The sequence below is a fragment of the Oncorhynchus gorbuscha genome, linkage group LG19, assembly GCF_021184085.1.
Source record: "Oncorhynchus gorbuscha isolate QuinsamMale2020 ecotype Even-year linkage group LG19, OgorEven_v1.0, whole genome shotgun sequence".
Taxonomy (NCBI): domain Eukaryota; kingdom Metazoa; phylum Chordata; class Actinopteri; order Salmoniformes; family Salmonidae; genus Oncorhynchus; species Oncorhynchus gorbuscha.
In genome coordinates, this window is record NC_060191.1 from 62,667,720 (window position 1) to 62,685,219 (window position 17,500).

The 17,500-nt window shown below is 45.7% G+C and overlaps 1 protein-coding gene across 1 annotated transcript in view; it reads left to right on the forward strand.

The window, feature by feature from the left end:
* LOC124006375 (protocadherin Fat 3-like) overlaps positions 1 to 17,500 on the forward strand; it is a 378,106-nt gene that overhangs the window by 317,633 nt on the left and 42,973 nt on the right. The window contains 9 exon segments of the mRNA XM_046316357.1: positions 1 to 10; positions 7,620 to 7,773; positions 7,860 to 7,889; positions 7,892 to 8,092; positions 9,298 to 9,687; positions 11,370 to 11,584; positions 13,102 to 13,239; positions 16,115 to 16,258; positions 16,422 to 16,619. The exon segment at positions 1 to 10 is cut by the window's left edge and continues 187 nt beyond it. Of these exon segments, the coding sequence (XP_046172313.1) occupies positions 1 to 10; positions 7,620 to 7,773; positions 7,860 to 7,889; positions 7,892 to 8,092; positions 9,298 to 9,687; positions 11,370 to 11,584; positions 13,102 to 13,239; positions 16,115 to 16,258; positions 16,422 to 16,619 (1,480 nt within the window).

The window sequence follows — 17,500 nt, forward strand, 5'->3', positions numbered from 1 at the left end:
CTGTGACCAGGTCAGTCACACTCTTTATTTACAGACTGTTCCATCTGTACACTACTGCATTTAACATGTTTATGTTTATTGGTCATTATTGTAATCTGTTTTCTGAATGACATCGTTTCCAACAATATAGTGATACATTTGGTATTGATTATCGTAGGTGTTTACTGTTTAGTGTAAGCTGTCTCATACCGGGCCCAGAAATGTGACTTTACAGTTGAATTCCATTTGTCTTATATGTATTTGTGTTTTATGTTCAAGCCTCAGTCATAACTGATATTTAATAGTTTTGTTTGCTTCTGTTGGTTCTGTTACCAGATTCTGCAGGGTCTGTTATTTTACTGTAGACAAGAACTGTGTATTTTAGACTGGATCGTTTAGAGTGTGTTTTTATGTCTCTGTGTTCCTGTGTGAGGTCTGGTGATATATTTACATTACATTTACATTTAAGTCATTTAGCAGACGCTCTTATCCAGAGCGACTTACAAATTGGTGCATTCACCTTATGACATCCAGTGGAACAGTCACTTTACAATAGTGCATCTAAATCTTAAAGGGGGGGGAAAACTTATCCTATCCTAGGTATTCCTTAAAGAGGTGGGGTTTCAGGTGTCTCCGGAAGGTGGTGATTGACTCCGCTGTCCTGGCGTCGTCCTGTTCCACCATTGGGGGGCCAGAGCAGCGAACAGTTTTGACTGGGCTGAGCGGGAGCTGTACTTCCTCAGTGGTAGGGAGGCGAGCAGGCCAGAGGTGGATGAATGCAGTGCCCTTGTTTGGGTGTAGGGCCTGATCAGAGCCTGGAGGTACTGAGGTGCCGTTCCCCTCACAGCTCCGTAGGCAAGCACCATGGTCTTGTAGCGGATGCGAGCTTCAACTGGAAGCCAGTGGAGAGAACGGAGGAGCGGGGTGACGTGAGAGAACTTGGGAAGGTTGAACACCAGACGGGCTGCGGTGTTCTGGATGAGTTGAAGGGGTTTAATGGCACAGGCAGGGAGCCCAGCCAACAGCGAGTTGCAGTAATCCAGACGGGAGATGACAAGTGCCTGGATTAGGACCTGCGCCGCTTCCTGTGTGAGGCAGGGTCGTACTCTGCGGATGTTGTAGAGCATGAACCTACAGGAACGGGCCACCGCCTTGATGTTGGTTGAGAACGACAGGATGTTGTCCAGGATCACACCAAGGTTCTTAGCACTCTGGGAGGAGGACACAATGGAGTTGTCAACCGTGATGGCGAGATCATGGAACGGGCAGTCCTTCCCCGGGAGGAAGAGCAGCTCCGTCTTGCCGAGGTTCAGCTTGAGGTGGTGATCCGTCATCCACACTGATATGTCTGCCAGACATGCAGAGATGCGATTCACCACCTGGTCATCAGAAGGGGGAAAGGAGAAGATTAGTTGTGTGTCGTCTGCATAGCAATGATAGGAGAGACCATGTGAGGTTATGACAGAGCCAAGTGACTTGGTGTATAGCGAGAATAGGAGAGGGCCTAGAACAGAGCCCTGGGGGACACCAGTGGTGAGAGCGCGTGGTGAGGAGACAGATTCTCGCCACGCCACCTGGTAGGAGCGACCTGTCAGGTAGGACGCAATCCAAGCGTGGGCCGCGCCGGAGATGCCCAACTCGGAGAGGGTGGAGAGGAGGATCTGATGGTTCACAGTATCGAAGGCAGCCGATAGATCTAGAAGGATGAGAGCAGAGGAGAGAGAGTTAGCTTTAGCAGTGCGGAGCGCCTCCGTGATACAGAGGAGAGCAATCTCAGTTGAATGACTAGTCTTGAAACCTGACTGATTTGGATCAAGAAGGTCATTCAGAGAGAGATAGCGGGAGAGCTGGCCAAGGACGGCACGTTCAAGAGTTTTGGAGAGAAAAGAAAGAAGGGATACTGGTCTGTAATTGTTGACATCGGAGGGATCGAGTGTAGGTTTTTTCAGAAGGGGTGAAACTCTCGCTCTCTTGAAGACGGAAGGGACGTAGCCAGCGGTCAGTGATGAGTTGATGAGCGAGGTGAGGTAAGGGAGAAGGTCTCCGGAAATGGTCTGGAGAAGAGGGGAGGGGATAGGGTCAAGGGGGCAGGTTGTTGGGCGGCCGGCCGTCACAAGACGCGAGATTTCATCTGGAGAGAGAGGGGAGAAAGAGGTCAGAGCACAGGGTAGGGCAGTGTGAGCAGAACCAGCGGTGTCGTTTGACTTAGCAAATGAGGATCGGATGTCGTCGACCTTCTTTTCAAAATGGTTGACGAAGTCGTCTGCAGAGAGGGGGGAGGGGGAGGAGGATTCAGGAGGGAGGAGAAGGTGGCAAAGAGCTTCCTAGGGTTAGAGGCAGATGCTTGGAATTTAGCGTGGTAGAAAGTGGCTTTAGCAGCAGAGACAGAGGAGGAAAATGTAGAGAGGAGGGAGTGAAAGGATGCCAGGTCCGCAGGGAGGCGAGTTTTCCTCCATTTCCGCTCGGCTGCCCGGAGCCCTGTTCTGTGAGCTCGCAATGAGTCATCGAGCCACGGAGCGGGAGGGGAGGACCGAGCCGGCCTGGAGGATAGGGGACATAGAGAGTCAAAGGATGCAGAGAGGAGGGAGGAGGGTTGAGGAGGCAGAATCAGGAGATAGGTTGGAGAAGGTTTGAGCGGAGGGAAGAGATGATAGGATGGAAGAGGAGAGAGTAGCGGGGAGAGAGAGCGAAGGTTGGGACGGCGCGATACCATCCGAGTAGGGGCAGTGTGGGAGGTGTTGGATGAGAGCGAGAGGGAAAAGGATACAAGGTAGTGGTCGGAGACTTGGAGGGGAGTTGCAATGAGGTTAGTGGAAGAACAGCATCTAGTAAAGATGAGGTCGAGTGTATTGCCTGCCTTGTGAGTAGGGGGGGAAGGTGAGAGGGTGAGGTCAAAAGAGGAGAGGAGTGGAAAGAAGGAGGCAGAGAGGAATGAGTCAAAGGTAGACGTGGGGAGGTTAAAGTCGCCCAGAACTGTGAGAGGTGAGCCGTCCTCAGGAAAGGAGCTTATCAAGGCATCAAGCTCATTGATGAACTCTCCGAGGGAACCTGGAGGGCGATAAATGATAAGGATGTTAAGCTTGAAAGGGCTGGTAACTGTGACAGCATGGAATTCAAAGGAGGCGATAGACAGATGGGTAAGGGGAGAAAGAGAGAATGACCACTTGGGAGAGATGAGGATCCCGGTGCCAACACCCCGCTGACCAGAAGCTCTCGGGGTGTGCGAGAACACAAGGGCGGACGAAGAGAGAGCAGTAGGAGTAGCAGTGTTGTCTGTGGTGATCCATGTTTCCGTTAGTGCCAAGAAGTCGAGGGACTGGAGGGAGGCATAGGCTGAGATGAACTCTGCCTTGTTGACCGCAGATCAGCAGTTCCAGAGGCTACCGGAGACCTGGAACTCCACGTGGGTCGTGCGCGCTGGGACCACCAGATTAGGGTGGCCGCGGCCACGCGGTGTGGAGCGTTTGTATGGTCTGTGCAGAGAGGAGAGAACAGGGATAAACAGACACATAGTTGACAGGCTACAGAAGAGGCTACGCTAATGCAAAGGAGATTGGAATGACAAGTGGACTACATATGTAGCTGTGGTTGTGTCTCTGTGTTCCTGTGTGAGGTCTGGTGATATGTAGCTGTGGTTGTGTCTCTGTGTTCCTGTGTGAGGTCTTGTGATATGTAGCTGTGGTTGTGTCTCTGTTCCTGTGTGAGGTCTGGTGATATGTAGCTGTGGTTGTGTCTGTGTGTTCCTGTGTGAGGTCTGGTGATATGTAGCTGTGGTTGTGTCTGTGTTCCTGTGTGAGGTCTGGTGATATGTAGCTGTGGTTGTGTCTCTGTGTTCCTGTGTGAGGTCTGGTGATATGTAGCTGTGGTTGTGTCTCTGTGTTCCTGTGTGAGGTCTGGTGATATGTAGCTGTGGTTGTGTCTCTGTGTTCCTGTGTGAGGTCTGGTGATATGTAGCTGTGGTTGTGTCTCTGTGTTCCTGTGTGAGGTCTGGTGATATGTAGCTGTGGTTGTGTCTCTGTTCCTGTGTGAGGTCTGGTGATATGTAGCTGTGGTTGTGTCTCTGTGTTCCTGTGTGAGGTCTGGTGATATGTAGCTGTGGTTGTGTCTCTGTGTTCCTGTGTGAGGTCTGGTGATATGTAGCTGTGGTTGTGTCTCTGTGTTCCTGTGTGAGGTCTGGTGATATGTAGCTGTGGTTGTGTCTCTGTGTTCCTGTGTGAGGTCTGGTGATATGTAGCTGTGGTTGTGTCTCTGTGTTCCTGTGTGAGGTCTGGTGATATGTAGCTGTGGTTGTGTCTCTGTGTTCCTGTGTGAGGTCTGGTGATATGTAGCTGTGGTTGTGTCTCTGTGTTCCTGTGTGAGGTCTGGTGATATGTAGCTGTGGTTGTGTCTCTGTGTTCCTGTGTGAGGTCTGGTGATATGTAGCTGTGGTTGTGTCTCTGTGTTCCTGTGTGAGGTCTGGTGATATGTAGCTGTGGTTGTGTCTCTGTGTTCCTGTGTGAGGTCTGGTGATATGTAGCTGTGGTTGTGTCTCTGTGTTCCTGTGTGAGGTCTTGTGATATGTAGCTGTGGTTGTGTCTCTGTGTTCCTGTGTGAGGTCTTGTGATATGTAGCTGTGGTTGTGTCTCTGTGTTCCTGTGTGAGGTCTGGTGATATGTAGCTGTGGTTGTGTCTCTGTGTTCCTGTGTGAGGTCTGGTGATATGTAGCTGTGGTTGTGTCTGTGTTCCTGTGTGAGGTCTGGTGATATGTAGCTGTGGTTGTGTCTCTGTGTTCCTGTGTGAGGTCTGGTGATATGTAGCTGTGGTTGTGTCTGTTTCAGCAGTGTGAGGTCTGGTGATATGTAGCTGTGGTTGTGTCTGTGTGTTCCTGTGTGAGGTCTGGTGATATGTAGCTGTGGTTGTGTCTCTGTGTTCCTGTGTGAGGTCTGGTGATATGTAGCTGTGGTTGTGTCTCTGTGTTCCTGTGTGAGGTCTGGTGATATGTAGCTGTGGTTGTGTCTGTGTTCCTGTGTGAGGTCTGGTGATATGTAGCTGTGGTTGTGTCTCTGTGTTCCTGTGTGAGGTCTGGTGATATGTAGCTGTGGTTGTGTCTGTGTTCCTGTGTGAGGTCTGGTGATATGTAGCTGTGGTTGTGTCTCTGTGTTCCTGTGTGAGGTCTGGTGATATGTAGCTGTGGTTGTGTCTGTGTTCCTGTGTGAGGTCTGGTGATATGTAGCTGTGGTTGTGTCTGTGTTCCTGTGTGAGGTCTGGTGATATGTAGCTGTGGTTGTGTCTGTGTTCCTGTGTGAGGTCTGGTGATATGTAGCTGTGGTTGTGTCTGTGTTCCTGTGTGAGGTCTGGTGATATGTAGCTGTGGTTGTGTCTCTGTGTTCCTGTGTGAGGTCTGGTGATATGTAGCTGTGGTTGTGTCTCTGTGTTCCTGTGTGAGGTCTGGTGATATGTAGCTGTGGTTGTGTCTCTGTGTTCCTGTGTGAGGTCTGGTGATATGTAGCTGTGGTTGTGTCTCTGTGTTCCTGTGTGAGGTCTGGTGATATGTAGCTGTGGTTGTGTCTGTGTTCCTGTGTGAGGTCTGGTGATATGTAGCTGTGGTTGTGTCTGTGTTCCTGTGTGAGGTCTGGTGATATGTAGCTGTGGTTGTGTCTGTGTTCCTGTGTGAGGTCTGGTGATATGTAGCTGTGGTTGTGTCTCTGTGTTCCTGTGTGAGGTCTGGTGATATGTAGCTGTGATTGTGTCTCTGTGTTCCTGTGTGAGGTCTGGTGATATGTAGCTGTGGTTGTGTCTGTTTGAGCAGTGTGTTTGCTGAATATGTTAAGAAACTTCTTGATGTTAGTATGTGAAAGTTGTGTGTAAATGTTATGTATTATGACTGTTGTAAGTATGTTCTAGTTGTGTGTAAATGTTATGTATTATGAGTGTTGTAAGTATGTTCTAGTTTCCTGTGTAAATCTGTTATGTATTATGACTGTTGTAAGTATGTTCTAAATGTTATGTATTATGACTGTTGTAAGTATGTTCTAGTTGTGTGTAAATGTTATGTATTATGACTGTTGTAAGTATGTTCTAGTTGTGTGTAAATGTTATGTCTTATGACTGTTGTAAGTATGTTCTAGTTGTGTGTAAATGTTATGTATTATGTTCTGTTGTAAGTATGTTCTAGTTGTGTGTAAATGTTATGTATTATGAGTGTTGTAAGTATGTTCTAGTTGTGTGTAAATGTTATGTATTATGACTGTTGTAAGTATGTTCTAGTTGTGTGTAAATGTTATGTATTATGACTGTTGTAAGTATGTTCTAGTTGTGTGTAAATGTTATGTATTATGACTGTTGTAAGTATGTTCTAGTTGTGTGTAAATGTTATGTATTATGACTGTTGTAAGTATGTTCTAGTTGTGTATGTAAATGTTATGTATTATGACTGTTGTAAGTATGTTCTAGTTGTGTGTAAATGTTATGTATTATGACTGTTGTAAGTATGTTCTAGTTCCTTGTGTGTAAATGTTATGTATTATGAGTGTTGTAAGTATGTTCTAGTTGTGTGTAAATGTTATGTATTATGACTGTTGTAAGTATGTTCTAGTTGTGTGTAAATGTTATGTATTATGACTGTTGTAAGTATGTTCTAGTTGTGTGTAAATGTTATGTATTATGACTGTTGTGGTGGTTTGATGTCAGTAGCCTATATTTGCGTTGTCTCTGGATAAATGAATTATGACTGTTGTAGTATGTTCTTGCTGTGTGTGTAATGCTATGCATTATGAGTGTTGTGGGGGTTGATGCTATCTTGTTGTGTGTGTTCCTGCTATGCATTATGAGTGTTGTGGGGTGTTGATGCTATCTTGTGTGTGTGTAATGCTATGCATTATGAGTGTTGTGGGGGTTGATGCTATCTTGTTGTGTGTGTAATGCTATGCATTATGAGTGTTGTGGGGGTTGATGCTATCTTGTTGTGTGTGTAATGCTATGCATTATGAGTGTTGTGGGGGTTGATGCTATCTTGTTGTGTGTGTAATGCTATGCATTATGAGTGTTGTGGGGGTTGATGCTATCTTGTTGTGTGTGTAATGCTATGCATTATGAGTGTTGTGGGGGTTGATGCTATCTTGTTGTGTGTGTAATGCTATGCATTATGAGTGTTGTGGGGGTTGATGCTATCTTGTTGTGTGTGTAATGCTATGCATTATGAGTGTTGTGGGGGTTGATGCTATCTTGTTGTGTGTGTAATGCTATGCATTATGAGTGTTGTGGGGTTGATGCTATCTTGTTGTGTGTGTAATGCTATGCATTATGAGTGTTGTGGGGGTTGATGCTATCTTGTTGTGTGTGTAATGCTATGCATTATGAGTGTTGTGGGGGTTGATGCTATCTAGTTGTGTGTAAATGTTATGTATTATGAGTGTTGTGGGGGTTGATGCTATCTTGTTGTGTGTGTAATGCTATGCATTATGAGTGTTGTGGGGGTTGATGCTATCTTGTTGTGTGTGTAATGCTATGCATTATGAGTGTTGTGGGGGTTGATGCTATCTTGTTGTGTGTGTAATGCTATGCATTATGAGTGTTGTGGGGGTTGATGCTATCTTGTTGTGTGTGTAATGCTATGCATTATGAGTGTTGTGGGGGTTGATGCTATCTTGTTGTGTGTGCAGGCTCTGTACACAGCCTCGGTCCCAGAGGATATCCCAGTCAACAGAGTGATAGTGGGGGTTGGGGCCAGCGATGCTGATGTAGGGGTCAGTGCTTGGATCCAGTACTCTCTACATGGACCGGGCTCTGAAGACTTCAGCATCGACCCAGACACTGGTACACTACCTTTACTTTGTACGAGGTTTACCAATGAAGTTGATGTGTGTGTGATCTTAACCCGTCTCTCCTCTTTTTCTGTTCAGGCGAACTTAAGACCGCCCAGGCTCTGGACAGGGAGAAGACCCTGTGTACAGACTGGTTGCCCGGGCGACAGACGGTGGTGGTCGGTTCTGTCGTGCAGAGGTCCACCTGACACTGTTGGATGTGAATGACAACCCTCCTGCGTTCTCTGCCCCCCACTACACTGCCAGTGTGTATGAAGACACATCCACCAAAGCCCTGCTTACACGCATACAGGCCATCGACCCTGATGAAGGTAGGAATGGAATATTCTCCGCTCTGTTTCTCCCTCACTCTCTGTCTCTGTCTCTGTCTCTGTCTCTGTCTCTCTCTCCGTCTCCCTCTCTCAATTCAATTCAAGGGCTTTATTGCATGGGAAACATATGTTAACATTGCTAAAACAATTAAAGTAAATAATAGACAAAATTGAAATAAACAATAACATATTAACAGTAAATGTTACACATACAGAAGTTTCAAAACAATAAAGACATTTCAAATGTCCTTTGATGTGTGGGGTGGAGAGAGAGTGAGGAAGAGAGAGAGAGAGAGAGAAAGGGTTTCAGGGAGGAGAGAGAGAGAGAGAGAGAGAAGGGGTATCAGGGAGGGAGAGAGAGAGAGAGAGAGAGAGAGAGAGAGAGAGAGAGAGAGAGAGAGAGAGAGAGAGAAGGGGTATCAGGAGCAGAGAGAGAGAGAGAGACGGGGTATCAGGGAGGAGAGAGACGGGGTATCAGGGAGGAGAGAGAGTTAGAGAGAGAGAGGGAGAGAGAGGGAGAGAGAGAGAAGGACAGAGACAGAGAGAGAGAAGGACAGAGAGTTAGAGAGAGAGAGACAGAGAGTTAGAGAGTGAGAGACAGAGAGAGGGAGAGAGAGAGAGACAGTGTTAGAGAGAGAGAGAGACAGAGAGTTAGAGAGGGAGAGAGAGGGAGAGAGAGAGAGGGAGAGAGAGAGGGAGAGGGAGAGAGACAGAGAGAGAGCGGGAGGGAGAGAGACAGAGAGAGACAGAGAGAGAGAGCTGGAGGGAGAGAGACAGAGACAGAGAGACAGAGAGAGACAGAGAGAGAGAGAGACAGAGAGAGAGAGCGGGAGGGAGAGAGACAGAGAGAGACAGAGAGAGAGAGCGGGAGGGAGAGAGACAGAGAGAGAGAGCGGGAGGGAGAGAGACAGAGAGAGACAGAGAGAGACAGAGAGGGAGAGAGAGAGAGAGAGAGAGAGGGTATCAGGGAGGAGAGATTCATGTTTGAACTGGAGTCAACCTCTCTATCTCTCTTTGCATTTTAATTTTCAATAGCACTCTCTCTCTTTCTCTCTTTTCTCTATCACTCTCTCTTGCTCTCTCTCTTTCTACTGTCTGTTTTCTGATATCTCAACTCTCAAAACACACAAGCACAGACCGCAATCAATAAATGAAATAATTTATTAATGAAAGATTGTTCTAATATCCCTCTCCGCTCTCTCCAGGTGTCAGTCGTAAGGTGGTATATTCTCTGGCCGACTCTGCCGGCGGCTTCTTCTCCATCGACAAATCTTCTGGCATCGTGGTCCTGGAGAGTATCCTGGACCGCGAACAGCAACCGTCCTACATGATCACGGTCAGAGCGTCCGACCAGGGCTCTCCGGTCCGTCTGTCCTCCCTGGTCAACGTAACCGTCACAGTCCTGGACATCAATGACAACCCGCCGGTGTTTGAGCGGCGTGACCACCTCGCCACCGTGCCAGAGGACGTGGGGTTAGGGACGGAGGTGCTGAGAGTGTACGCAGCCAGTAAGGACATTGGAACCAACGCTGAGATCACGTATAGTATCCGCTCAGGCAACGAGCACGGAAAGTTCCACATACACCCCGTCACTGGTGAGTTCCCATATGCAGAATATAAAGTTGAAATGTATGTACAGTACCAGTAAAACTTACTCATTCCAGGGTTTTTCTTTATTTTTATTATTTTCCTCATTGTAGAATAATAGTGAAGGCATCAAAACTATGAAATAACACATATGGAATCATGTAGTAACCAAGAAAGTGTTAAACAAATAAAATAAAAAATTATATTTGAGATTGTTGAAGTAGCCACCCTTTGACTTGTTGACAGCTTTGCACACTCTTGGGATTTTTTCAACCGGCTACATAAGGAGGTCACCTGGAATGCATTTCAATTAACAGGTTTGCCTTGTTAAAAGTTCATTTGTGGAATTTCTTTCCTTCTTAAGGTTAATGTGTTTGAGACAATCAGTAGTGTTTTGATTAGTCAGGGGTGGTATACAGAAGATAGCCCTATTTGGTGAAAGGCCAAGTCCATATTATGGCAAGAACAGCTCAAGTAAGCAAAGAAAAACGACAGTCCATTATTACTTTAAGACATGAAGGTCAGTTAATCTGGAACATTTTAAGATCTTTGACTGTTTCTTCAAGTGTAGTCTCAAAAACCATCAAGCGCTCTGACCCAGAGTTACCTCTGCTGCAGAGGATAAGTTCAGTAGAGTTACCTGCCTCAGAAATTGCAGCCCAAATAAATGCTTCACGGAGTTCAAGTAACAGACACATCTCAACATCAACTGTTCAGTGGAGACTGAGTGGATCAGGCCTTCATGGTCGAATTACTGCAAAGAAACCACTACACCAACAAGAAGAAGAAACACTAAGAAACACATGCCAAGAAACACGAGCAACGGACATTAGATCGGTGGAAATCTATCCTTTCGTCTGATGAGTCCAAATTTGAGATTTTTGGTTCCAACCGCTATTTCTTTGTGAGACGCAGAGTAGGTGAACGGATGATCTCCGCATGTGTGGTTCCCACCGTTAAGCATGGAGGAGGAGGTGTAATGGTGTGGGGTGCTTTGCTGATGACATTGTCAGTGATTTATTTAGAAATCAAGGCACAGTTAACCAACATGGCTGCCACAGCATTCTGCAGCGATACACCATCCCATCTGGTTTGTGCTTAGTGGGACTATCATTTGTTTTTCAACAGGAAAATGACCCAACACACTTCCAGGCTGTGTAAGGGCTATTTGACCAAGAAGGAGAGTGATGGAATGCTGTATCAGATGACCTGGCCTCCACAATCACCTGACCTCAACCCAATTGAGATGGTTTGTGATGAGTTGGACCGCAGAGTGAAGGAAAAGCAGCCAACAAGATCTCAGCAAGTGGGAACTCCTTCCAGACTGTTCAAAAGCATTCCTCATGAAGCTGGTTGACAGAATGCCAAGAGTGGGCAAAGCTGTCATCAAGGCAAAGGGTGGCTACTTTGAAGAATCTCAAATATAAAATATATTTTGATTGGTTTAACAATTTTTTGGTTATTACATGATTCCATATGTGTTATTTCATAGTGTTGATGTCTTCAATATTATTCTACAATGTAGAAAATTGTAAAAATAAAGAAAACCCTTGAATGAGTAGGTGTGTCCAAACATTTGACTGGTACTGTATGTCTATGTTTGCAAATTCGTGTTACAGACTTCTACATGGCGTTTGAAGTAGGTTCCCTACCTACAGTACCTATTGACCTTCCACCCTCTTTGTACCAGGTGCCATCGCTGTGTCCAAGCCTCTGGACTTTGAGATGTGTAAAGACTACTTCCTTACTGTGGAGGCCAGAGATGGTGGAAAACCGCCCCTAAGCGCCGTAACCATGGTAAACATCAACTTGACGGATGTCAACGACAATGCACCCATGTTCAGCCGAGACGTCTACACTACCGTCGTATCCGAGGACGCAACCATCGGAGAGTCCGTTGTCAAGGTACAGTATGTCTTGTTGGCTCTTTAACCTGGACTGGTTCAGCTGTGTTTCCCAGACCTCTCCAGGAGCACCCCAGTCTCTTTAACCTGGACTGGTTCAGCTGTGTTTCCCAGACCTCTCCAGGAGCACCCCAGTCTCTTTAACCTGGACTGGTTCAGCTGTGTTTCCCAGACCTCTCCAGGAGCACCCCAGTCTCTTTAACCTGGACTGGTTCAGCTGTGTTTCCCAGACCTCTCCAGGAGCACCCCAGTCTCTTTAACCTGGACTGGTTCAGCTGTGTTTCCCAGACCTCTCCAGGAGCACCCCAGTCTCTTTAACCTGGACTAGTTCAGCTGTGTTTTTCACACCTCTCCAGGAGCACCCCAGTCTCTTTAACCTGGACTGGTTCAGCTGTGTTTCCCAGACCCCTCCAGGAGCACCCCTGTCTCTTTAACCTGGACTGGTTCAGCTGTGTTTCCCAGACCCCTCCTGGAGCACCCCAGTCTCTTTAACCTGGACTAGTTCAGCTGTGTTTGTCACACCTCTCCAGGAGCACCCCAGTCTCTTTAACCTGGACTGGTTCAGCTGTGTTTCCCAGACCCCTCCAGGAGCACCCCAGTCTCTTTAACCTGGACTAGTTCAGCTGTGTTTCCCATTTCTCTCCAGGAGCACCCCGGTCTCTTTAAACTGGACTAGTTCAGATGTGTTTTTCCCAGACCTCTCCAGGAGCACCCCAGTCTCTTTAACCTGGACTAGTTCAGCTGTGTTTCCCAGACCTCTCCAGGAGCACCCCAGTCTCTTTAACCTGGACTAGTTCAGCTGTGTTTCCCAGACGTCTCCAGGAGCACCCCAGTCTCTTTAACCTGGACTAGTTCAGCTGTGTTTCCCAGACCCCTCCAGGAGCACCCCAGTCTCTTTAACCTGGACTAGTTCAGCTGTGTTTCCCAGACCCCTCCAGGAGCACCCCAGTCTCTTTAACCTGGACTAGTTCAGCTGTGTTTCCCAGACCCCTCCAGGAGCACCCCAGTCTCTTTAACCTGGACTAGTTCAGCTGTGTTTCCCAGACCCCTCCAGGAGCACCCCAGTCTCTTTAACCTGGACTATTTCAGCTGTGTTTCCCAGACCTCTCCAGGAGCACCCCAGTCTCTTTAACCTGGACTAGTTCAGCTGTGTTTCCCAGACCTCTCCAGGAGCACCCCAGTCTCTTTAACCTGGACTAGTTCAGCTGTGTTTCCCAGACCTCTCCAGGAGCACCCGTCTCTTTAACCTGGACTAGTTCAGCTGTGTTTCCCAGACCTCTCCAGGAGCACCCACAGTCAGGTTGAACTCATTTGGACTTTTCTGGTACAAACACACCTGATTCAATCTGAACTAATCATCAAGCCCTTAATTAATTAGGTCAAGTGTGCTCATTCTGGGATGCATCCAATAAGTTCAACTGAATGGGGGTACTCAAGGAAACACTAACCATCACTCTGTGTATGTTTGTGTGTGTGTGTTGGAGAGTCTCTTTCTAACCCCATCTCCTCCTCCTCTAGCTGACAGCTGAGGACGTAGACAGTCAGGTGAATGGTGATATCCTCTACTCCATCGTCAGTGGTGACAGAGAGAACCAGTTCTTCATAGACCCTCTCTCTGGCATGGTGAAGGTCAACAAACAGCTGGACAGAGAGATGGTGAGCACACACACACACACACACACACACACACACACACACACACACACACACACACACACACACACACACACACACACACACACACACACACACACACACACACACACACACACACACACACACACACACACACACACACACACACACACAGGTACACACAAATGCAAGTACACACACACACAGGCAAAGACAAACACACACACAGGTAAACACACAGACGCAGGTAAACACACACAGAAATAAACCAACACTATGGACAATACAACCACAACATGAACACTAATAACAAGGACTGTCTCTGACATGCTCACCGCAACATCACCATCACAAACACTCCCACCATTATCCCCCTGCAGCTAGGTACCTCCTCCTGACCATTTCCCTTAAGGAGATTGTTCATTTCCTCTAGTTAGAGAGTGGAGGCATTACATCCTATCCCTCCTCTTCCCTCGTTTGTCTTGTTCTCCGGAGCGCTTGAAGTGTTCCGAGTGTGTCTTCTGATTCCCCTCATAAAGAATTCATGAGTGTGGCCAGTGACAGCGATCTGATCGTGCTCCAAAGAAAACGCCTGGGCTTGTGGGGGATCAAAGAGCTGATGAAAGTGTGTTTGGGTTATCAGAAAGCGCGCAGCCCCGAGTGCGTGTGTGTGTGTCTTCACCGACCACTATTTCCATACAGGTTATTTTCTCTCTCTCCTAATCAGCACTGTGTTTATTGGGGTTTCTTTCTTCACTTCTCAGAGTGAGACGTTTTATTTTTTCACTTCTCAGAGTGAGACGTTATTTTTTCATTTCTCAGAGTGAGACGTTATTTTTTCATTTCTCAGAGTGAGACGTTATTTTTTCATTTCTCAGAGTGAGACGTTTTTTTTTTTTTTCTCAAAGTGAGACATTATTTTTTAAATTTCTCAGCGTGAGACGTTATTTTTTCATTTCTCAGAGTGAGACGTTTTTTTTTTTTTCTCAAAGTGAGACATTATTTTTTTAATTTCTCAGCGTGAGACGTTTTTTTTTTCATTCCTCAGAGTAAGACGTTATTTTTTCATTTCTCAGCATGAGACGTTATTTTTTCATTCCTCAGAGTAAGACGTTATTTTTTATTTCTGAGTGAGACGTAATTTTTAAATTTCTCAGTGTGAGACGTTATTTTTTCATTTCTCAGCGTGAGACGTTAGTTTTTCCTTTTTCTCAGTGTGAGACGTTATTATTTAATTTCTCAGAGTGAGATGTTGTTTTTTCATTTCTCAGCGTGAGACGTTATTTTTTCATTTCTCAGAGTGAGACGTTTTTTTTTTTTTTCTCAAAGTGAGACATTATTTTTTAAATTTCTCAGCGTGAGACGTTATTTTTTTCATTCCTCAGAGTAAGACGTTATTTTTTCATTTCTCAGCATGAGACGTTATTTTTTCATTCCTCAGAGTAAGACGTAATTTTTTATTTCTGAGTGAGACGTAATTTTTAAATTTCTCAGTGTGAGACGTTATTTTTTCATTTCTCAGCGTGAGACGTTAGTTTTTCCTTTTTCTCAGTGTGAGACGTTATTATTTAATTTCTCAGAGTGAGATGTTGTTTTTTCATTTCTCAGCGTGACACGTTATTTTTTCATTTCTCAGAGTGAGACATTGTTATTTTTTCATTTCTCAGAGTGAGATGTTGTTTTTTCATTTCTCAGAGTGAGACGTTATTTTTTTATTTCTCAGAGTGAGACATTACTTTTTCATTTCTCAGCGTGAGACGTTATTTCTTCATTTCTCAGCGTGAGACGTTATTTTTTTATTTCTCAGAGTGAGACGTTATTTTTTTATTTCTCAGAGTGAGATGTTATTTTTTCATTTCTCAGAGTTAGGCGTTATTTTTTAATTGCTCAGTGAGACGGTATTTTTTCATTTCTCAGAGTGAAACGTTATTTTTTTCATTTCTCAGCGTGAGACGTTATATTTTCATTTCTCAGAGTGAGACGTTACTTTTTCATTTCTCAGAGTGAGACGTTACTTTTTCATTTCTCAGGGTGAGACATTGTTATTTTTGTTTTCAGTTATTGCATTTTTCTGCTGTGTTTGGTTAGGCTGTTATTACAGAGCAGAATGTGGAGTCACACAGAAACACCCTGCAGCTTGCATGGTAGGGAATAACGTGTATGTGTGAGTGTGTGTGTGTGTGTGTGTGAGTGTGTGTGTTCACTCCCTAAGCTAGTAAACATCCTGTCTACCTGAGATAGACTGTGTTCCCTCAGGTACTCTCTTAGAAAAAAAGATGCTATCTGGATACTAAAGGGGTTCTTCGGCTGTCCCCAAAAAATAACCCTTTAAAGTACCCTTTTTGGTTCCAGGTAGAACCTTTTTGGTGCCAGGTTGAACCTTTTTGGGTTTCATGTAGAACCCTTTCCACAAGAGGGTTCTACATGGAACCCAAAAGTGTTTTACCTGGAACCAAAAAGGTTGCTCATTTGGGGACAGCCGAAGAACCATTTTGAAACCCTTTTTTCTTAGTGTGTAGAGTAAATCTAAGAGACAGAGACAGAAACCCAGGGTGCATGCTTGGTAGGACACGCCAGGAATGTGTCAGTCACAGTCGTGTGTTTCAGACGATCAAAGGATGCGCCCACAACCAATCACAACACACTTAATCAGCGCCCTTAGGTCCTTGTTTAGTGTGCTGATATTCAAGGGAGTACCGCATTATAAGGATGTGTATCCAGGAAGATATTTGATTAGGAACTTGTCATCATTGGTTAATGTGTGATGAATTTGATTTGCATGGAAATTGCTGCGTTTGATTTTCTCTATCCTATTATCATTATCAGGCATGAAATGATTAAAAAGTTTCTCTACGTGAAGTTTCAAGGGAAACTCACATGTTTTTTTATTCTGTAGGTGTCTGGTTACTCTCTGGCGGTCAGGGCTCTGGACAGTGGTGTTCCGCCCATGTCGTCAACGGTGATGGTCAACATCGACATCTCAGACATCAATGACAGTCCGCCTACTTTCACCCCGGCCAATCTCACCACTGTCATACAGGTACTGTTACTCACATGATTGACAACTCTGATGACCAATGAACACATACATTCACATAGACATAGATATTCACACACATATCCTTTCTTACAGGAGAAGCACACACACACACACTCCGTCTTGCATCTAATGTCATTTCACTTCTCGAACTCTCTAATCACAGGAGAACAAGCCCATCGGCACCAGCATTCTGCAGCTGTCTGTCATAGACCAGGACTCCTCCCATAACGGCCCGCCCTTTGAGTTCCGCATCTTATCAGGGAATGAGGGTGGAGAGTTTACACTGGAGTGGGATGGAACTCTGCTAGCCAATCAGGTGTTTAGGAGGGACTTGGCCACAGAGTATGTCATCCAGGTCCAGGTAAGAAGAACATTTTACATCATCTCTACTGTTAGTGTTAGCACCATGTCTTATAACCAGCTGGTCAACCCTGTTAGTGTTAGCACCATGTCTTATAACCAGCTGGTCAACCCTGTTAGTGTTAGCACCATGTCTTATAACCAGCTGGTCAACCCTGTTAGTGTTAACACCATGTCTTATAACCAGCTGGTCAACCCTGTTACTGTTAACACCATGTCTTATAACCATCTGGTCAACCCTGTTAGTGTTAGCACCATGTCTTATAACCAGCTGGACAACCCTGTTACTGTTAGCACCATGTCTTATAACCAGCTGGTCAACCCTGTTACTGTTAGCACCATGTCTTATAACCATCTGGTCAACCCTGTTAGTGTTAACACCATGTCTTATAACCATCTGGTCAACCCTGTTAGTGTTAGCACCATGTCTTATAACCAGCTGGTCAACCCTGTTAGTGTTAACACCATGTCTTATAACCATCTGGTCAACCCTGTTAGTGTTAACACCATGTCTTATAACCAGCTGGTCAACCCTGTTACTGTTAGCAGCATGTCTTATAACCAGCTGGTCAACCCTGTTAGTGTTAACACCATGTCTTATAACCAGCTGGTCAACCCTGTTAGTGTTAACACCATGTCTTATAACCAGCTGGACAACCCTGTTAGTGTTAGCACCATGTCTTATAACCAGCTGGTCAACCCTGTTAGTGTTAACACCATGTCTTATAACCAGCTGGTCAACCCTGTTAGTGTCAGCACCAGGTCTTACAACCAGCTGGTCAACCCTGTTAGTGTTAACACCATGTCTTATAACCAGCTGGTCAACCCTGTTAGTGTTAGCACCAGGTCTTATAACCAGCTGGACAACCCTGTTAGTGTTAG